The sequence below is a fragment of the Erythranthe guttata genome, chromosome 5 (genome assembly GCF_056151865.1).
Source record: "Erythranthe guttata isolate IM_541 chromosome 5, IM_541, whole genome shotgun sequence".
Lineage (NCBI taxonomy): Eukaryota > Viridiplantae > Streptophyta > Magnoliopsida > Lamiales > Phrymaceae > Erythranthe > Erythranthe guttata.
The window spans coordinates 7,697,706-7,720,126 of NC_142537.1; the positions used below are offsets into that span (position 1 = coordinate 7,697,706).

General features: G+C 33.7%; 2 protein-coding genes across 2 annotated transcripts; both read left to right on the plus strand.

Moving 5' to 3' along the window:
* The first annotated feature begins 3,436 nt into the window (after nt 1-3,436).
* Nucleotides 3,437-6,598, plus strand: LOC105971951 (poly(U)-specific endoribonuclease-B protein). Its single transcript, XM_012996887.2, has 7 exons — nt 3,437-3,778; nt 3,921-3,995; nt 4,129-4,191; nt 4,536-4,616; nt 5,105-5,713; nt 5,817-5,888; nt 6,170-6,598. Exons 1-7 carry the CDS (start codon nt 3,647-3,649, stop codon nt 6,401-6,403), a joined length of 1,266 nt encoding a protein of 421 aa, XP_012852341.2. The 5' UTR covers nt 3,437-3,646; the 3' UTR covers nt 6,404-6,598.
* Nucleotides 6,599-18,456: 11,858 nt separating this feature from the next.
* Nucleotides 18,457-21,249, plus strand: CT-BMY (chloroplast beta-amylase). The gene is made up of 4 exons (XM_012973658.2): nt 18,457-19,186; nt 19,643-19,853; nt 19,943-20,053; nt 20,156-21,249. Exons 1-4 carry the CDS (start codon nt 18,645-18,647, stop codon nt 20,951-20,953), a joined length of 1,662 nt encoding a protein of 553 aa, XP_012829112.2. The 5' UTR covers nt 18,457-18,644; the 3' UTR covers nt 20,954-21,249.
* Nucleotides 21,250-22,421: the final 1,172 nt, after the last annotated feature.

Here is a 22,421-nt window from a genome sequence, read left to right on the forward strand (position 1 = left end):
TTCTTTTCCAACAGCTCTCATTCACCTCGTCACCTACCCCAATGATTTGCCTCTAGCATGTTCAGATGGGCCTCTAACACAACTGCAGGTTTATTAAAAGAAAAAAAAAAAAAAAGAAAAAATAATAAATAAATCAGCAAAAATGCTAAATGCAGGAGCGGAAATGTTGAATGCAGTTTGGCCGAAGATTGCATATAAGGGTAGTATAGTACTTTCGTCTCTTCAGGGGGTATGTCAAAGGATGATTTTGACTTGAGTTTATCCCTAATTTTTTTGTAGCTAGGGAGGGGGTATGTAAAATAAGCCCTATATGTTTTTATTAAAATACTCCAACACATATGGTGGTGTAGGATCTACGCCCTCAAGACATCACTCTAAACCCTATTTCTTAATGACTGTCGGAGACAGTACACACCGGACACCGGATCTTGGACCGACGATGGTGAAATGATGAACGGAAAGAATGGATATGAGAGATAGCTTGGAAGAGAGTATAAAATTCTTTCATTGACGTTAAATCGTGCCCTTAATCGGTTCTTTACATTCATTTATATAGAGGATTTCTATTGAGACATTTCCTATTTTATAATGATCTCTTTATTTGTCTAATTACATTGATTGTTCAATTACTCTTATTAATTGACATGCTTTCCTTATCTATTTAGGGAACACATTCCAGGTCTTCTTTTCAAACGGCTGTCATTCACCTCGTCACTTATCTTAGGGTTGTGCGTTGGTTGGTTTGGTTAAAAACCAGCCATAAAACCAACCCAACCCATACAACCAACTTTGGTAAATATTGAAAATCGTTATCGACCCAATTTGCATGGGTTGGGTGATGGTTGAAAACCAATTTGGTGGGTTGGTTGGTGGTTTGGTTGATTGTCGTCCATCTAAATATTTTTTAACTTTTTTTAAATAGTTTATTAGGTGTTGCATCGCTATATCTTTTATAAATTAAATGTGATTAGTTCAACAATATTCAAATAAAAGATTCAAAACATTACGCGCATATATATGGCAATTAAAGATAAATAGTTCAACGAATAATAATCGTCCAAATATTTAGGCTATATGTTTTAAAATTAAAATAGTTCAAATTAGATAATTAGGTTAGATTTATTATTTTTAGGATTTTGGTCAACATTAGACAATTTAATAAATGTGATATAAAATATAAATTTGAAATAACAAATATTAAACATTTTAATTAAAATTAATAAATAAAGTTGGTTGGCCGATATTACCCAACTAACCAACTTTTTAGCATATTAGAAACCATTATCGACCCAACTATACATGGGTTGGTTGATATTATCGACCCAACTTAAATGGGTCGGTTGATGGTTGATTATCTATCACAAATTATGAGTCGAAAATGGGTTGGTTGGTGGTTAAAACCGATCCATGCACAGCCCTAACTTATTATCTCATTGATTTGCCTCTAACATGTTCACATGGGCTCGCAAGCTTCTAAAAAAACTTTATTTTTAGGGGTTAATATGTTTAGGTCCCTCCTACCAAACTTAATTAGAACTAAATTACAACCTCAAACTAATTTTTTTAAATACACCCCTATTTTAAAATATAATATGACCCACATCCTTTTGTTTTTTTTAATTCCTAATTTGCCCTTATACCCTAAATATAACCTCTATTTTACGGTTCTTCAAACCAGATCTGTGTCTCTTTTTCAATTCTCTCTCTCTTTCTCTCGTTTCTCTACTTTTCTCTCGCTGCTTCCTCTCTCTTTATCTCTCTCTTTTATCTTTCTCTCTCTCAATTATGGTGGGATGGTTATGGAGACTATATTGTTAATTGACTGGTCACCGAGGCGTTTTTCAGTTCGGATCTTGATGTGGGCAGCGGTGGTTCTGGTTGCTGGTGGCGTCGGCGGTGGTTCTAGATGCAGGGGGCGGCGGCGGTGGTTCCGGATACTGGTGGCGGCGGTGGTGGTTCTAATTGTTGGTGATGGCGGCACTCAGGGCTGGGGATAGTGTCGGTGGTGCTCGACTTTGGGGGTGGGGGGGTGGGGTGTGGTGGTAATGGCAACGTGGGTGGGGTTTGTGGCATCTTTAGCGACGTGGTGATGTTAGCGTCGCAGATCTAGGGTTTGGTGGAGGAGATCTACGGTTTGGTAGAGCGAATCTGAAAATTTTCGATTTCATGTCTATAGATGTCTATGAGTATCTATGGGTGTCTATGGTGTGTGACGGCTAGGGTTCAAAAGAAGATTAGGGTTTTGAGAATACTTGACTACGGATTACTACAGTTTTCTACAAATTACTATGGTTTCCTACGGATTTCTATAGAAGACTACGGCCGACAAAAATTAAAAAAAAAAAAAATCATAATTTTCAATATAATGTAGAAAAAAATTGGAAAAAATACGAAAATGCAAAAAAAAAAATTGTTCTACCAAAAAAAATAATAACAAAAATGCTAGATGCGAAAATAAAAATGTTAAATGCAGAATGAAAAAATGATAAATACAGTTTAAATATTACTTGGTGCATATTTTATTTTTTGTATGTGGGGGTATTTTTGGAATGAAATTTATAAAGGATGTGAAGCAAATGTTTACTTAGACTTGTCATTTAGTTCAAATAAGGTTTGTCACTAGGGACCTATATCTTAAAGCCCCTTATTTTTAACGTATATTGGGTTGGTGGGCCCAGTAAATCTTTTTCGACCTATATATATATAATTCTTATATTATTTAATATGTCCAATATTGGGAGTTTGGGCCAAGGTTGAGAAATTGATCCCATCAACATAGAAATACATAAGGAAAATATTCAAAGGAAAAAAAAATGGCGATATAATTCCTACATATTCTGTACTCTGTAGACTCTCAACCCACCAGGCCACAAAGTGCTGGCTACGGTTTAGCAAGGTTTTATCTATCCTACACCCGATGAAGATTATATCGGGTGATTTTTTACCGTTGATCTACACATACCAATGTGTGTGTGTGTTTGTGTGTATATGAATGGTAAAAATATACTCGGTGTATTTCAACCGGTGTAGGATCTCAAAAGCCGGTTAGGCAATTTAATTTTTGAAGTGGGCCCCACCCCATAAAAGTGTGGCATTAAATTTGTCACATGTCTGCAATTGAGTGGGGATCCGAATTTGGCATTTTAACGGACCAGATGTAGTCCGTTATTGTTTTTGCTTTATTAGATGTCAATCAAATTGGAGTAATCATCATCATGTACAAATTTTGACAAAAAAGGTAAATTAAGAAATGAAAAGTCAAAGGAGGACTGAGGGCTTTTGAGATCCTACACCGGGTGAAATACACCGGGTAAATCTTTACCATTCATATACACACAAACACACCCACACCAACATTGGTGTGTGTAGATCAACGGTTAAAAATCACCCGGTGTAACCTTCACCGGTGTAAGATAGATAAAACCCTGAGTGACTCATTTATTTTTTGGGTTTGGGTGTCGGCAAAGGAGGTGATTAGAGGAAAATGAAGTGGGTGAGATTCCATTCCGCGCCAATAAATATAAATAAATATTAGGATAAACACAACTAACTCACCATTCGGTACTTGCCATTTGTAAATTGTTCATACATACACCCACCCCGCAAAACCCGAAACCCGAAACCCGGATCGGATCTCCATACTGCAATGGAAGGACTTATGAAGGGATTGATGAATGTAGCATTGGATCACATTAATAATCAACGTGGCGGCGGTGGTGGTGGTGACGATGATCGTCGAGATGAAAGGGAAGAACAACCTAGATCCAGTTGGGCGCAGGTTGCTTAACCTTAGCTACCGATCTTATTTTCTCTTATTTATTTATTTATTTATTTATTTATTTATGATATAATTGATAATATAGAATTAGAATTAGAATGAATCAAACGTATGATGATCTGCTAAAATTAAAATTGAACAGGTGGTGTCTGGTGAGGATGATGAAAACCATGGCGCCTCCAATTCCAACACCTGCAATTCTAACACTAACACACAGGTCTTTTTTTTTTTTTTTTACTCTTCTTTCAATTGTTTGTTACATGAGTTTTCTGTTCACAAGCTTTATGTATGTGTGTGTGTGTGTGTGTGTGTGTGTGTGTGTGTGTGTGTGTGTGTTTAATGTATTACAGGAAGAACGTTACGGAAGAAATGATGACAGGAGGAAATCAGGAGGAGGATCCAGAACCCAAAAGGTCAACTCTTTTTTTTTTTTTTTTTTAATGTAATCTGTTATATAGTGGTAATGTTAGTCCAACCGTAGCATCAATCTGGATAGTTTTATCTTCGGAATTAAAATCCGAAAATTGAAATTAGCTGTATTCTTTTACGTAAAGCAAATGCTTTTCGACTTTCAAAATTTCAAATATCAGTAGTAGTAGGAAGATTCGTGTTTGAAACGAAAATGTGTGTTTGAAAATGATTATTATAAGTTGTATTTCTAATGAAAATGGGGTGAGAGAAATGATTTTTCTTAGTTTAAAGCAAAATATTAATATAAAAAGGTGTGGTGTACGTGGGGGTGAATTACAAATTGCAGGAGGAGGGAGATGAAAACAGTACTGATGGTTGGGAGACTGTGCAGCAGAAGAAGAAGAAGCCTTCCAAACAGCATCACAAGGTCTCACTACATTTTCTCTTTTGTGTTTCATATATATAGTTCTCGCTTTCTTTAATTGAATCGAACCATTTCATTTCTTTGTTGAAGTTCCTTCGTAATCATAATTCGCATCCAAACTGGATAGTATTTGTTATTATTTTTTCTACACACCGATATATTCAGTGTATTTCATTGATTTGTGTGCCAAGAATTTTTTGATTGAACTTTTTATCCAAGTTAGAATTGAAAGGTCTACACTTTTATCGACAGCTCCCGCTCCCTTGATGGAGAAAAAGCATGTCATTCTATACAGAATTCTAGAAATATAACATGCCTTCAAATGGTGCAGCTTTTGTAAAGTTTTATTGCTGTTAAATTCATTTACATCACATTTCTTCGTGCATCCACTTTGTTATGTTTGAGGAAGTAATTGAAATTGTTATTTCTTGATTGAGCATAATTCCGCGTTATTATCGAAATTTAAACTTGTCGTAACGATTTCTGTGCAGGTGATTAAGGATAACTGGAACAATTACAAGCGCCCCGCAAGCGAGCAAGGTTACTCAGGCGAATCTGACTGTGGTGCTGACGTGGAGCCCTCGGAAGAAGAGCTCTCTGATCTTTCAAAGGCTCTTAACAAACTGTGGGATCTCGATTTAAACCGTTTAGTACCCGGGAAACATTACGAGATCGATTGCGGTGAAGGGAAGAAGGTTTACCAGAAGCAAGACATGGCTGAAGGGGGTTTATTTTCTTGGCTGAGCGAAGAGGTGTTTACGAGGCCTACATACTCGCGTTTCTGTTCGCTTCTCGATAACTACAACCCGCACGAGGGTCTTAAAGAAGTAGTGACAAACGAAGAGATACAAGAGCAAGCGGCGTTTATCGAAGAGATAAGCAGAAGTGCGCCGATTAAGTACCTTTACAAGTATCTCTCCGCAAAGGGCGTCGCATCCGGTAGTTTCCAAGACTTCAAGAGAATGATGACGAGTCTCTGGTTCGACCTTTACGGACGAGGCGGCACTTCCGGTTCTTCTTCTGCTTTCGAACACGTCTTTGTCGGAGAAATCAAACAGCGCGGGGAGCAACAAGTCTCCGGATTCCATAACTGGATTCAGGTGCTTTGTCCGAAAAAGACTATTTTACCCTCCTCCGTTGTTTGTCTCGTAATGTACGCCCGTATGTTATTTGAATCGTAATTTGTGAATTTTTGTTTTGCAGTTCTATCTGGAAGAGTCGAAGGAGAGGGTGGACTATCAAGGTTATATTTTTCCTCGGAGGCGTGGCCAAGTGGTAAAGTGATTTTTCATTTCAATATAGCATATAGTAGAACCTTGATAAATTAATAACCTCGTTTAAATAATAATTTCTTCCAGTCCCTGAGTTGGTAAAAATGTATTAAATTATTAACTCGATAATTTAATATTTCACTAAATTAATAGGATTTTACTAGTCCCAACTGTATTAATTTATAGAGGTTTAACTAATTTATAGAGGTTTACCTGTACAATACAATAGTTTGTTTATCAAATGTATGTATTAATTTATTTACGTGTATGGTATTATTAATGCAGCCTGATGCAGAAACACAGTTGCTAACAATACAATTTGAATGGAATGGGGTTCTAAAGTCGGTGTCGAGCACGTTGGTTGGAGTGAGCCCGGAGTTTGAGATAGCAATATACACACTGTGCTTCTATTTGGGGGGAGAAGATAACTATGTCGAACTCGGTCCGTACCCGGTCAATATCAAGTGCTATCGTCTTGGCAACAAAATTGGATCTGCTTTTCCGATTGCCGACTCGTAATCCATGCAATCTAATCTCTCTCTCTTAACCATTAAATTATTATGCAAGTTCTGATGAGAACCTCTTTTATAGCAAATTCGTGTTAAGTTTAAATATGTATTCATTGTATCTTCTTATGTAAACTGATGTTATCAAACGGTTCGGTTGAATTGAGTGTGTGAATTGTTTAAGACAATGTGACATTTCTTGGCTTGTGATACCATCTGAATTGGATTTGTACGATAAGCATTTTCTTTTTTTTTTCTTTTTTTTTTTTTTTTTTTTTTTGATAAATAGCATTTCACTGTTGCATTACTATACTGTGAAATTTATAAGCTGTCTTTGTTATTTGATTTAAGTATATAAAAAAAAAAGTTCAGCTAACCACTAATATAATTACATTTAAGTTGAATTTGAAAGCAAAGAATGATTTGAAAGCGACGTAGCACGAAAACTTCGACTTCTTAACGTATTCGTGTTTCGGACATGTTTTGCTTCCGACACTTGAGAGTGTACACATGTAGGACACCTTACGGTTCGTTTTGTAATTTTTGAAAAAGTCAAAAACATGTTTAAATAACAGATTTCTAAATATATTTTGTAGTTTCCAATTCCATGATTATTTACACGATTTATTGGTCAATTCTAAATTGTTTTCTTAATTATCAATCGCAGATTGATAATTGATAATAATATTTATTTTGAATACCGAAATATATGTATATATAAATAAAAACATATATATTGTTGTAAATAATATGGAAAAGTGGGTATTTCTATGCTAACAGATGAGACTATAGATTCTCAACTTCTCACTACCCCATTATCCCCAAACTTTGTAGTGGTTATAGTTCCTATGTAATTCATTTGTAACTTTCGGTGGATTGCACCGATATAAATGAAAATCTCATCTCACCTAAATACCCACAATTATATATGTACAATTATCTCTCATGTTGTTTTTCTGTATTCTCTCCTCTTTTTCTATTATTATTTACTTTCATTTCACATACGTTATGTGATGTATTTGATTTCATGCAACCATTGCATCGCATGGTTTGCCTTAGGCCGACCTCTACTATGCGCAACGTAGTGCTGAAAGTCGGATGTAATGAATCAGAACTAGCCTCATCGGAAAATTTTCATATTTTTTTTAAATTCCAATTCCAACTTCAGTACTTTCGGAAATTGCGGAATTTCAAAAAGTTTCAGAAATCACATAAATTTTAATATTTAAAAACCTAGCGGAAATTTTTCAAATCTTTTTTATAGTTTTGGAAAATTTTAAGAAAATTCAGTTTTATAAAAGTGTATGTTTTTTGTACAATAAATAACAAACATAAGAAACTACTATGTTTGGTAAGATTTTTCACACTTTCCTTAAAATGAAAATTATCTTTGTACAATATTTTCAAAAAAAATTCTAAAAAAAATTCAAATGTTTCTATCTCTAACAAACATGATTTGACCGCTCGGTGACAATTGTCTTCGGTAAAATACAAACTAAAATCAATTTATGTTTCAATTTTTTCTTCCAAAATACTGTTTCCAACACATTTCAAACATGATTTGACTTGCAATAGTACAAATTGTCGCCTCTCAAAACACAAACAAACTTTATTTAATTTTCAAAATCTTCTCCCAAACCATCTTTCTTCATAATAAAATAGAAATGGAAGCTCAAAAGCTTACCAAACATAACCCAAATTTAGCATTTCAATTTATTATTTTTTTTGTAGGTGACGTGATCCATAAAGTACAATAGAATGAATTTAGCATGGGGAATACGATGCTACACCCGGTGATTTTCACCGGGTGGCTCTTTTCTTGACATGTTTCCTTTTTTATTTATTTTATAATTATATTTCTAAAACCCATTGGGGCATAATTGAACCCGTAGTGAATCTTATTAATCAGGGTGCCTAGTTATATTCACCAAGTATAGCATATAATTTTCCATTTAGCATTGCTAAATTTATTATTTATTTACTTTTTAAAACCGAATTCGTTGCGTAAAGCTTATCCCGAGTGCTTTTCTTCTAAAATGTAGAATTTAATCTTGTGTTACATATATAATTAATTATATACGGCCCGGATATAGTTACAATAGTAGCTTGTAGTTGTTGATAATGGCCTCATATTCCAATGGCCTTGTTCTATTGTAAAATACCATCTCAAATACAATTAAATTTTTATAAATTAACAGAGTCAGAACTAATAACTAATAAAATTCTATTAATTTAGCGAAATATTTAATTATCGAATCAATAATTTAGTACATTTTCACCAAGTTAACAACCGAAAATAATTATTATTTAAGCGAGATTTACTGTAACTATTGGTAGAACTTAACTGTATGTATATATTCCTAGAAGTATTAATGAAATGAAAATTCAATCACTTAAAAATATCCAAGAGTCATGAAAAAGCAAGCTGATGAGAATGATGATGTGGACAATGGCATTTTTTGAACAGATCTTTGTGTTTAATTTTTCTTTTCTTGTTTAGATAGATTATGGTAATGAAAAGGACAGATGCAATAATGTTAGTAATTAAAGTTCCCGCTAAAATATCAAGGAAAACTCACGAAAATATCTACTGATGGATCCAAAAAAAAAAAAAAGATAATAAAAAATCATGTCTGGCAGATATTTATACCTTGTGGCCGAAACGAAGTCGATTGGTCTGAAAATATCTCCAACATATATTTCTACCTTTGTCAAAACCAAAATAAACGTGACACCAGCTAGCTAGCTGTTCAATCATACAATTGACACCGCCTGCTTTTTTATTATTATTTTGTTTTCATTCTTTACACACTACTTATTTGAGGAGAAAGTATAATTTTTATATTTGTCGATGACCTTGACGAAATTCATATTTTACAATTCAAAATGCAAACATTGTAGATATTTTTCTCCGGCTTTTCAACTTAATCCAAATTATGTCGGAGTTCATTTATATACCGTAAACTATATATAATCTAAAAGAAAAAACAATAATTTTACTATTAACAAAAGAATTAACACTAAAATAGAGTAATTGACTACTTTTTTTTTTAATTCAATTGATATAAAATCAGTTGAATCAATTGATTTAAGTCAATTAATTAATATAAAATCAGTTTAGTAAACTAGTTCAAATTACTTAACTAAATTATAGATTAGTTGACTTGAAAGGAGGGCAAATGGAGAGGAGTGAAAGTGATAACTAATTATAATTAATTGACTCAACTGATTTGCAATGATAATTTGACAAATACAAATTAAAAGAGCGGACGAGGAACTTAACTCAAATAAAAATCTACATTTTTATAGAAGTTAATCAAATCCAAATAAAAGAATGTTATGCTCAAGAATACAAAGCAGCTCAAGAATACAAAGCCCTGTTTCGGCAAATCTAGACCCCAAGTTACTTCATTCATTGTTAGATTTTGGCCGACCATTTCTTTATTGGTAATGAAGGAACTCTGCAGCTAATCATATAGGTGCACTGCGTAAACTTAAATTCATGTATAATAGCTTACAAATTATACGAGAGACGTAAACCACATTAGAGTAACCATATGTGACAAGCTCCACCTGACGATCGTTGACAAGAAAATTTGAATGTGAGTCAATTAATACAGGCGTACTTGCTCCAACCACTAGACCATCATCTGTGTAACTTCGCCACCTTTCATTACATAGTATTTCCTTGTCAAATTAAGAATTTATTGTATTTTCTACGCTTCGATTAACAAATCTCACATTATTAATTAGAGCATATACAAATAAGTCCATCGATGGATATTTATTTATAAAGGGGTTCAGATAATTTTTATTTATAAAAAAGGTCATACATTATTCAGAGGTGTGTAAAAGACTAAAATTGGCCATCACATTTTAATATGCTCCAATTTCATCCTTTAATTTAATTTAACCTCAATTTGACCCCAAATTTCACAAAATTCAATTTTGACACAACTCAATTTTGAGTACAATTTCGCCCGTCGCAGTCGGTCAACCGTCTCCTTCTTGATTTTCCGCCGGTTTGCGGTGTTAACCGCCGGTCTCTGCCGTTAAATTTTTCAAAAACAAATTCTGCTTCTGCTGCCGCTGACCGGCGGTCAACGCCGGTCTTCGACGGCGTTGATTTTTTTCTTTTTCTTTAACATCTTTTTGCCATGTTTAAACAATAATATTGTTGTGGTGACAGTCATATTAACTATATTACTGTTAAACACAGTAATATTAACTATACTACAGTTTAGCACAGTAATATTGCTATATTAATATATATCACATTAATATTAACACAACAAAAGTCATTATTATTGTGTAATAGAGTAAATATGTTGACCATTGAACAAAGGTAAACATAAAAAATCCAAAAGAATTAATATGATCTGGTTGACATTAACATTACCGTAGTCCACAGTAATATTACTGTAACATTAATAATATTGTTGTTGACTGTAATTGTACTGTCGACGACAGTACAATAACATAAATATACTTTCGACGACAGTACAATAACATAAATGTACTGTCAACGACAGTACACTTACGTTAATGTACTATCAGCGACGGTGTAATTACCGTTAATGACACTACAATTACGGTCAGCGTTTAGCGGTGGGCGTAAAAAAATGGATATATATTTAGAAAAAAATATTCGAAAAAGTCAACGCCGGAAACCGACGGCAAAAAAATAATTGTAGAAAAAAAAAGTCAAAATTGAATATTTGTGGTCAAAATGGATTAAATTAGGATTACAATTTAGAAGGTTATAGCTAATTTTTTCATATACATTAGTTTTTCCTTTATTTATAATACATTTTAAATTTGATAAGTTTATTGGCGAAAGATAGATAACTCTTGAACCTATAATAATAAAGATGCTTGGTCAGGGACATCTCTTATGATGCATCATTGAAACATCTCTTACGATGCATCATTTTAGCGCACAATCCTCCAAAAGAAATTTGTATTTCTATTTTATTTATTACGTGGTAATTTTCTTAAAGAAATTAAATCATATAGAACTTTGTTTTTTCTTTGGTAATGAAGGAACTCTGCAGCCAACCATAGAGGTGCATTGCATAAGCTTACATTACCGAATAATAGTTTGCAAACTATACAAGAAATTATTTGACGGGATTATTCGTGTAGCATATTTAGTTACATTCTCTTCTATCAAATAAATTTAAATGACTAAAAATCTTAAATTGAAAACAAATATTTAGTACGGATAATTAGTCAAGTTCAAAAAACTATTCATTATCATAAAAACGCTGAGTGGAATATTATGTTAATAATAGTATAAAGGGACATGACAAAAGTCGTTTCAGTTTTATTAATTGCAATTTTAGACGTGATTTTGAGAACTTTCAAGGTTTAATTTAGCAAGACTCAAAACACACAAATTGTAGTTGTTTGAGTTATCTTTCAAAGTCAATTTAAGTTACCAACATTAGATGTTGGATGAGAAAGATATGGATGAATCAATGAACACTACTTACAATTTTGATGTTTTGAATTATCTAAAATTCAAAATATAATGTGTGCATGTATAACTTTATCATCCGACATCCAATATAACTAATTCAAGTTGAATAAGAAAGCTAACTCAGAGGACAATTATTTCAGTGTTTTAAATTTTGTCAAAAGAAACAAAAGTAGAAAAGTGTCAAAATCATATTCGAAATCAAAGCACGGTATTAATAATATTGGTTTAATATTAAAACCACGGTATTTAACATTTCAGTAGTATAAAGGATAAATAAAATAACATTTTTTATCAATCATCCATCAATTTAATTGTAAATTTAATGTAAACAAACGATTGTAGTTAACCCCATTTGACCGACATATGATGCAGGACAAATTTGAAATAAAAGTTGTAAACCGAGTAAAGAATGTTAAAAGATAACCCAATTAATTCAATTTATCACCACAAAGAATAATGTCATAATAGCCGACACGAGTACGGCGCTGCTCACAGCCAATAAACTTCAAACATTGCAGGTAGAGAGAGATTTTGTTGTTTTCCTAAATACCACAATTTTTATTTAACTTTCCCGCGACATTGGGGCTAATCATATCTGCCTATGTTCACATTGTTTCTTAAACATAAATACTTCCCACAAAATATACATATATATATTTATGTAAATAATAAAAAGGGGAAAGTACAGTATGCACCCCTGAACTATGGGGCTTGTCACAAACACCCCCTTAAACTACGAAACGTAACAAAATGACCCCTCCGTTTACAATATGTTAGTTGATGATGACGTGGCATGTTGACTTTCTCAATTATAACTGATTTTTTTATTGTTTGTCGTTTTTACCCCTCAATATGTCGTGCATATATATATATATATATATATATTACTAATTGGTTAATAATATTTTAATTTTAAAACTATCATAATATCAAAAAAAAGTATTATTCAATATCATTAAAAAAAAAAAAATAAAAAAAAAAAAATAAAAAAAAAACAAAAAAAGGAAACACCTGCAAATGCCAAGAACAGGGTCTCCAAACTCTGTTCTCACGAGAACCATCATAAAACCCTCCTCAATCCATAGAACCATCATAAAACCCTCCTCAATCCAATAAATGCTTACATAAATTAAAGAATAAGAACAACACATCAATTCTTCAATCCGACAATTTGCATATGCAATTTTCCCGATGAAAGGTTCCATTAAAAAGTCCCCAAATTTCAGTTTCTTGCAAGGATTCTCAAGCATCCCCTCAATCCCAATTAGGTAGTAATCTCAGAATATTTCAACAAAAAAACACAAGTTAGAGTAAAGATATATCAAACAACCCAGCAAAAAAAATAATGAGATCCCGTTGCCATGAAAAAATCGAACATTTTATGGCGTCATTTGGTTATATCCCTGTCGCCGTCCCTAACAATTTGTTTTCTCTCTCTCTCTCTCTCTCTCTCTCTCTCTCTCTCTCTCCGCTTAGCCCAGACGCGAACCATGCTCCGATTCGCGCAGGCTTCTATTGCTTTCCGATTCGGCTGATTTAGTTATAAATTTGGGATTTTGAATTGAGGGAGACGACGCAACGGGGGACTTTGAGGTTCTAGAAACAGAGGCGAAAGTGGTGAGATTAAAGAAGAGCTTGACGTTGGGACCATCAAAGAAGAGATTCACATAGAAGTGGGTGCGGTGTGGCCGGGAGAGAGGCTGCCGGTGAGACTTGTGGTGGCAGTGGGTTTCTTCTGCTCAATATTTGATTTGGAAGAAGGTGTGCTTACTAGGGTTGTACTCAAAGGTACAACCCGATAATGCAAACATATTTTAAGGACAAAACGGTAAATGCACACATATACTAACGGTGTTAAGTTTTTGACAGTTGACTGAAAACAGCAGGGGCCATTTCGTTACGTTTCGTAGTTCAAGGGGGTGTTTGTGACAACCCCTATAGTTCAGGGATGCAAACTGTACTTTCCCCTAATAAAAATGAACTAAGCAAAATATATGGCGTGAGCAATGTCGGCCTAGGAGCAAGCCAACAAGGCATGCGCGTCGACTTGGGCCTCCAAAAAATGTGGTTATTTAGAGCCTCAAATTAATAAGATGTAGTATTTTTATTTTGTGATAAATGCAAGACGAATTTTAATAAAGAGGGGAGTTAGGATTTTTGAATTGTGCAGTATAAATGACTATGGGTTACTATGATTACTACGGATTTCTACGGAGGACTATTATTTCAGTGTTTTGAATTTTGTCCAAAAAAAAAAGAAACAGATTAGAAAGGTGTCAAAATCATGTTTGAAATCAAAGCATAGTATTAGTAATATTGAAACGACAACATTTAACATTTCAGTAGTATAAATGATGAATAAAATTTTATTAGATTATTGAACCTCAATCTAATAAATAAAAAAATTCGAATTGTGCAGTACAAATAACTATGGGTTACTACGATTACTACGGGTTTCTACGGATGTCTATAGGTGATTACGGCAGTACAAATGACTATGGGTTGCTACGATTACTACGGGTTTCATATAGTGTCTATAGGTGACTATGGCTGAAAAAAATTAAAAAGAAAATCATAATTTTCAATATTTTGTAGAAAAAAAGGAAATAAATAGATTTTTATAATACTAAAATAAAAAGGAAAAAAAGATTGCGTTCTACGTAAAAAAATGTTAGATGCAAACATAAAAATGTAAAATATAATGCAGAATAAAAAATGATAAATACAATATAAATATTACTTGGTGCATATTTCATTTGTTTTGTGTGGAGGAAGGCATTTTTTGAATGAAATTTATAAAGGATGTGAAGCAAAGTTTTAGTTGAGTTTGTCATTTAATTCTAATAAGTTTTGTCACCAGGCACCTATATCTTAAGACCCCAAATTGAAAAACTAATATTTCATCTTATTTTATCAAATCATGTTTTCTAAAAATTTTACACGACATTATTTTTGGAGAATATTGCACGAAGAATTTTAGTTAACGTAGACACTTTATTTAAAATTTTCAAAACCTAATATATCATCTTACTTTTTTCAAATTCTTTTTTTGTAAGTCTTTATCGACATTTGGGAGACTATCACACTATTGATCACCAAGAACATGAATTTATCATTTTTGGAATATGATACGGTTGAAAGTGAGGTAAAAATTTAGTTATATTCAATATCAATATGAAAGACAATTAAATTTAGTATTTCTTCAGATGTGTTTGAGGCTGAAATTTATAGAGACCAAATGTAGTCATGTAGACGGTTAATGATAAGTAGAGAACGAGAATTAGTTTTTATATTAAAATGTCTATAAATACTAAAATGCGTCCAAAAATAGAGATAAAACTTAAAGTTAAAAAAATGTCTTGCATTTACTAAAAATAGTTCTGTATTTATCATTTCCCTTTTTTTATTTCTTTAAATATTCTTTTAATAAAGGACCTCGAACAATAAAACTGAGTTATATTATTGCTCCATGTTGTTCTAAACTTTACAAATCAAAATATATTTTCTATCTTTCTCTAAATATTTTAATATTAAAGGTTCTTCAAGAATTATGACTACACTATTATTATCATTGAAAGTTTCTTATAAAATAATATTATTTCCACACGTTTCAGTTGTTTTTTTTGGGTAGGATTTGAAATTTTTAATATTTTTGAGTTCTAAAAATGGAGACCAAAATAAAGAAAAAGAAGATGATAGAGTAAAAAAAAAAAAAAAAAAAAAAAAAAAAGAACAAAAAATGTGTTTTTTTGTCCTCTAGATTTTTTACTGCTTCATATTTTTTATGTAAATTTATGTTTTCCCTATGTTTTATTACAATATGAAATAGTGTTACTAAAATTTATACTTTTTCAATTAAAATTTTATAAATATTTACTTATTTTAGGCCCCGAACCTCGCTATGTTTTTACCTTCTTTGACTGTTTTATTTTCGAAAAAAAATTCACCTCCCACGTATAATTTTCTGGATCCGCACTTGATATTATTCATGTAGAATGTATAACCACGGTTTACTTTCTACCATCTATTATTCTTATATGTAAAATCTACACATTCAAAACATTGCAAATACATGAATCAAATTAGAACCATTAATTGCATAAACCAAAAATTCCTAACCACATAAATTGATGCTCAATGGAGTAGTTATCTCTAATACCATATGTTTGTACATATATGTGTATAAAGAAAGCAACTTCTAAACAATTGCATCCATAGACTTTGTCTACAACCACATATAACATTATTCTATTCTGAAAATAAATAAATTAAACAAATAATTATAATAAAAAAAGATCATCTTTTCATTCTTATCTTAGCACACAATAAAAGCCAAAGAAAATTCAAATGAATAAATAAATAAAAACCATTTTTATAACATCCACACATATTTAGGATCTTGATTAACAAAGAAGCAAGGCAAAGTGTATGTGGGTCGGGTGGGTCACAACAAAAGAAAACCACCCATCGATTATCACACTGAGATATGCCCACCACTCCACATACTTGGAGGTTACTTTTGTCATTCAACTTCAAATTTTTTAATGAAGGAACTCGCAGTCAATCATAGGTGCACTGGTAAACCTACACGCTCGTATAATAGCTTGCAAATTATACAAGATATGTGAACCACACTAGGCTAACCATGTGTGACAACTTCGACCTAGCGACCGTTGGCAAGAGGACTTGACCTGGGTCAATTAACCACTAGACCATCCCTTGCGGGACTAATTTTTTTTTTTCTTTTAACTCCTACGGAAAATGGATTACATTAGCAAGCTGATTAAAAAAATGTTTACTGTGAGGGTTTTTTTTATATGAGAGTATTACGATAGTTAAAACTTATGAAAATAAATATGGAAATTATTTTTTGCCCTGTAGGGATGGCCCAGTTGGTGCAGTAAAGAACGAGGTTGGAATCCTTGTCAACATTGTATGGTTACAGTTGTCGTCATATATAGTTAGTCTAGTTTTGTGTATATTTTCCGTGCAGTTTTCAAATTATTGCACAAACGCAAATGCACTTCGAGTGACTCTTGCAATTTAAAAAACCCAAATGGGAATATTCGTTATCTTTCTGAAGACATGTTTGTATTAATTATTTGAGGGTGTAAATGTGCACGATTCTTCTTAGTATGAAAACGTCATTAGTAGATGTCAAACAATAGTAGTATCACATTTCTTCCTATGAGGACAAGTATAATCATTTCTGTCTAAAATCAACTTCAAGTGAAAATGAACTAGTAAATTCTTTTTTATATTTAATATTTTATTTGTATATTAATCTTAATGTATTTGCTCCGACTATAGTGGTCAAATGGTTATTAATTCAGGATACTTAAATTGTTTATCTATCGAATTGTCACATGTCATTTTTAAAATGGACATTGAGGTGGTTAAATTCGTAACTCGCATTTGATATTTTTTTCTGCATTTACATTTTGAAAGGTGAATCATCGAAATACACCCTCATTTGATAATCCATTAGAGTTAAAAGTTTCTATTTTTAAGTATATAATTGCTAGGTTTTGATACCTCATTTAATAACTTCATCGGAATTGCTCCAACTAACATAAATTTGGTTCTGAATAAACAAAATTATAACTTGTCACACCACACAACCAAAACAGATGAAATCGTCAAGCATGGAGCAACTCCAATAGTAAACTTAAATATTGAGTTATCCGATATTCATTTGATATTTTAACATCAATTTGAAATTCAGGTACTCCAATGGTTATCAAATTAATTATTGATTGGAAATCTATGGGTAGTTTTGTTTATAGTTGTCACATGTTAACTTGTGATTGGATGTTTAGGTTGGTTACATTTTCTATAATTCAATTTTCAACAAGTATCTTTACATCACAAGAGGTGAATTATCAAAATAGAATCCTCATTTAATAACTTCATTGGAGTTAAAATTGTATATCTGTGAGTGTGGAAATAGTAGTTAAAGATATGAATACCCTATTTGATAATCCATTGGAGTTGTCATATTGCAATTCTAACCACATCTAAGGTAATAATAATCGGTGAAAAAAATAGTAACCTCAAATAGATCAATTAAAGAAGAAGTCCACTAAATCGGGCAAGACCAGTCCCCATGGGAATGCAAAATATAGTCACTACGCCCGCACGGGTATAAACGGGTGGTAAGTTGGTGCAAGGTGCTAAGATCGAATCTTGACAGCCGCAGTGTGATAATTTCAACTCCATGAAGGATGGTTCCTTATGGACACTAGGTCCGGGTCCACTACCCTAACGGACTGTTGAACCACCATGAATTTATATCCCTCCATCAAATACTTGTCGGGCCAAAGAATTGGGGCCCTGGAGTAATTTCATCTTTTCGTGCAAAATTCAGGCACTACAACCTAAAATAAAATAGAATAAAATATTTACCTTCATAAAAATCTAAGATGAAATTTTTTAAATTCATAAAAGATTCATTTGAAGTTAGGATTTTTATTTAATTTTTTAACATTTTGAAGATGGGAAAAGTGACAACGCGTCGATGGGAAAGAGTTTGAAAAGGTAAAAGCGACTAGTTTGATATTTAGCACTTTTTTTCTTTTCAAAATAGAGCCCACCAAAATTGTCTTCAAATAATAGGTTTTCTTCATAAATAAACACCACCACCCCTTCATATTTCTTACATCTCTCTTTTCCACTTTTCCTCTACATCTCTCTTTTCCATTACATCTCTTATTTTTCTCAAAAGCACAAAAAGAAAAAAAGAAAAAAAAAAAAAGAAAAGAAAAGAAAAAAAATGGCTTTAGCACTTCATTCTTCAACTCCTCTTATAAATCTAAAAGAAAATAGAGGTTTTAGAAACCCCGATGATTCGTCTACTACAGTCGGCTTCGCCAAAATGAAGCCAACATGTCAGCTTCGAGCTAAGAATTCAACACAAGAATCTCAAATCTCACGAACAGAAAGAGAGAGAAGCTTCTCACATACTATACACGAGCTGCAGAGGGAGAAACTTCACGGGATGGCAAGTCCTCACAGCCATAGTTCGACTAATGTGAGGGTGCCTGTTTTTGTGATGCTACCACTCGACACGGTATCGATAGGTGGGAGTCTCAACAAATCGAGAGCTATGTTTGCTAGTTTGATGGCATTAAAGAGTGGTGGTGTCGAAGGCGTTATGGTTGACGCGTGGTGGGGCCTCGTTGAGAAAGACGGGCCTATGAAATACAATTGGGAAGGCTATGCTGAGCTTATAAAGATGGTTGAAAAGTTAGGCCTCAAGATTCAAGTTGTCATGTCTTTTCATCAGTGTGGTGGAAACGTTGGAGATTCTTGCAGGTACATCACTTCCCCTCTTCTATCTACTTTATCAAAGCATAATATTCGTCATTTGGATTACCTCTAATCTTAAAATGGAGTAATTCTATCAATAAGCTTTCTCGAAAGATTTAAACGGTATTATTTAAGGAATCAAGATTAGTTACCATATGTTAGATTACCTCTAACTTGACCATGATTTGAGTAGATTCGGGTGTGTGTGTTACTCAAGTCCAGATGTCAATTCGACTAGTTTCGGTTGCCCTTGTATTTTCTCTTTCTAAATTCAAATTTTGTTACAAATTGAAAAGTAGTAGAAAATGCTCGATTTGAATCATGTACCTTCATAATCAATTCCCCTTATCAGTATTTCTTATGGTCTTCCAATTACTATAACTGAAAAGTAATTTTTTACGGTCATCTAAATGGAACGATCCAGTTGTAAGTAACACAAATAACCGGTCTTGTATTTTGCAGTATTCCTCTACCTCCGTGGGTGCTTGAAGAGATAAGCAAAAATCCAGACCTCGTCTACACAGATAAATCAGGTAGACGCAACCCGGAATACATATCATTGGGTTGTGACTCACTACCTGTTCTTAGAGGAAGAACACCAATTCAGGTCTATTCCGATTTCATGATGAGTTTTAGAGAGAGATTCAAGGCCTACCTGGGTGAGGTCGTAGTGGTAAGCCGCCTTCTTACTTTCTCCCGTTTCTTTACGCACAACGCAATAGCTTTACAAGTTCACCTTCTAATAATACTTTTCAAATGCAGGAAATCCAAGTAGGAATGGGACCTTGTGGAGAGCTACGATATCCATCCTATCCCGAAAGCAACGGCACCTGGAGATTCCCGGGAATAGGTGAATTCCAATGCTATGACAAGGTAATTAATTCCCACTAATTTAAATTTTTCCACAAAAAAAAAAATTTAAACTTTTTTTTATGTATATCTCATCGTCTCACTGAAATTTTATTATTTTTACAGTATATGAGAGCGTCATTAGCAGCAGCAGCAGAGGCAATCGGAAAGGACGACTGGGGAAGAGGTGGGCCCCACGACGCCGGACAGTACAATCAATTCCCAGACGACACCGGATTCTTCCGCAAAGACGGTACATGGAACAGCGAATACGGACATTTCTTCTTGGAATGGTATTCCGGTAATTTAATCAACCACGGAGAGAAAATACTCGCAGCAGCCGAAAGAGTATTCGAAGGGACCGGAGCTAAACTCTCCGGCAAAGTGGCCGGAATTCACTGGCACTACAAGACGAGATCGCACGCAGCAGAACTGACAGCAGGTTACTATAATACTAGGCACAGAGACGGTTACCTGCCAATAGCAAGAATGCTGTCCAAACACAGGGTTGTCTTAAACTTCACGTGCATGGAGATGAAAGATGGAGAGCAGCCGAACGAAGCTAACTGTTCGCCTGAAGGACTTGTTAAGCAAGTCAAGATGGCGACTAAGACTGCGAGAATTGATCTTGCTGGAGAGAATGCACTAGAGAGGTACGATGGAGGAGCTTACTCGCAGGTTTTGGAAACGAGCAGGTCCGATTCAGGAAACGGGCTGAGTGCGTTTACTTATTTAAGGTTGAACAAGCGGTTATTCGAACCTGAGAATTGGAGGAACTTGGTTGAGTTTGTGAGGAGCATGTCCGAAGGTGGTCAAAGGACGAGGCTCCCGGAGAGTGACAGGATTGGAACCGACCTGTTTGTCGGATTTGTCAAACAGAGTAACGTCAGAAAGACCATAAGCGAAGTTGCGCTTGTGTTATGATACAGATACGAGAGTTTGTGAAAGAAGCACCGGGAAGTTAAAGACATAAAATAATATCTATTACACAGCTTGAGGCAACTCTACCTAAGGTGTCCAAGACAGTGGGAGATTTTTATGGATATTTAGTTACATATCTTGTTCAAGGAAATAACGCATATTTCATTTCCTTCGCAAAACTCTTAATATCTTTTTCTTTTCTTCTTTTTCTTTTTATTTGTCGAAATACATAGGATATTACGATCTCAATATCTAGGATTTTGTTGATAATGTATTTAATATTATACATATAATGGTGATCCTTGTACTGTTTGTTAGATAATTTACATTCATTACGATGTGGTATAAAAAGAAAAAATACACATATACAATTCGGGCACTAGCATAATATCCGAGAAGGAGCAAATTTGTCCAGCATGAGATATTCTGCATCATGGTTTAACAAAAAGCTCATAACAGGTGATGAGAATGAATTCTGTGTTATGCAATGATCATATACGTATACAATACAAAATTTGGTCATAGGTACAAAGAAATATCACCCCTCTTCGAAATGCCGAAACACTTGGTTTGAAAGGGAAAAACGGAAAGGAAGAAGAAAAAACAAAAGAAGACTTTTGATGCAAATGGAACCATACGAGACGAAGTCCACCAAGAGCCACTAAGCTTGCCAAGCGAACCAATCACAAGGCTTAGAGCCAAGCGTTTCAAGGAAGCATTATATGGGCTGATTCAAGAAGAAGTTGAGATGGCAAATAATTGGAGGCCCAACATGAGTTCAAATCCATGTACAAGCCCATTCACAATTCAAATGGACCCAAATCAGATTGAAGGGAAGTCAATCACAAAGATATCAGTTATGGAAGGGTCTAATTGAAGTAATCACGTTTTCAAGGCTTTGGAGAGTCTTTCACTTGTGCAATTTCAGCCTTAGAATATCAATATTCTGATTTAGATGTTTCCTTAATTTACAATCAATAATTGTCAATTAGATTGGCTGATTTGTGGCTAATTTGATTAGATAGATAGTAATTCCTTGTTCTTAGTTTATTTCCATAGATTAGAGAATATTGAACCCTATATAAAGGGGGCTAAGTTGTATGTTTCACCAATCTATTCAGAAATCATTTTGTGAGGCAATAGTATTCTTCTTTCTATCTTGAAAGAGCTTTTGAACTTATCAAGTTATCTTGTGGCGTTCAAACAATCAGACTTCTCATCAAGATTCTTGAATCCATCTTGAACTCTTGGTGTGGCGTCTTCGTATCCATTGTAATCTTGGTTCGTGATTTACTAACCATTGGGTCAAGGTTCGACAAACTTGTTTCTTTGGGGGGTCTTGGGGTTCCAAAACCATATATTGTTATTGGGTTTCGTCACATGTTGACATAGTTCATATCAGTTGGTATTCAGAGCCTTGGTTTCAAAGGCAAGTTTCAATTTATCTTGTAATTTCGTATTTTTTGTGCTC

Coding starts and splice junctions, on each gene's coding strand:
- LOC105971951 (XM_012996887.2), top strand. CDS start 3,647: ATGGAAGGACTTATGAAGGGATTGATGAATGTAGCATTGGATCACATT. Junction 3,779..3,920: donor CTAGATCCAGTTGGGCGCAG/GTTGCTTAACCT, acceptor AAAATTGAACAG/GTGGTGTCTGGTGAGGATGA. Junction 3,996..4,128: donor ATTCTAACACTAACACACAG/GTCTTTTTTTTT, acceptor AATGTATTACAG/GAAGAACGTTACGGAAGAAA.
- CT-BMY (XM_012973658.2), top strand. CDS start 18,645: ATGGCTTTAGCACTTCATTCTTCAACTCCTCTTATAAATCTAAAAGAA. Junction 19,854..19,942: donor ACCTGGGTGAGGTCGTAGTG/GTAAGCCGCCTT, acceptor TTTCAAATGCAG/GAAATCCAAGTAGGAATGGG. Junction 20,054..20,155: donor AATTCCAATGCTATGACAAG/GTAATTAATTCC, acceptor TTATTTTTACAG/TATATGAGAGCGTCATTAGC.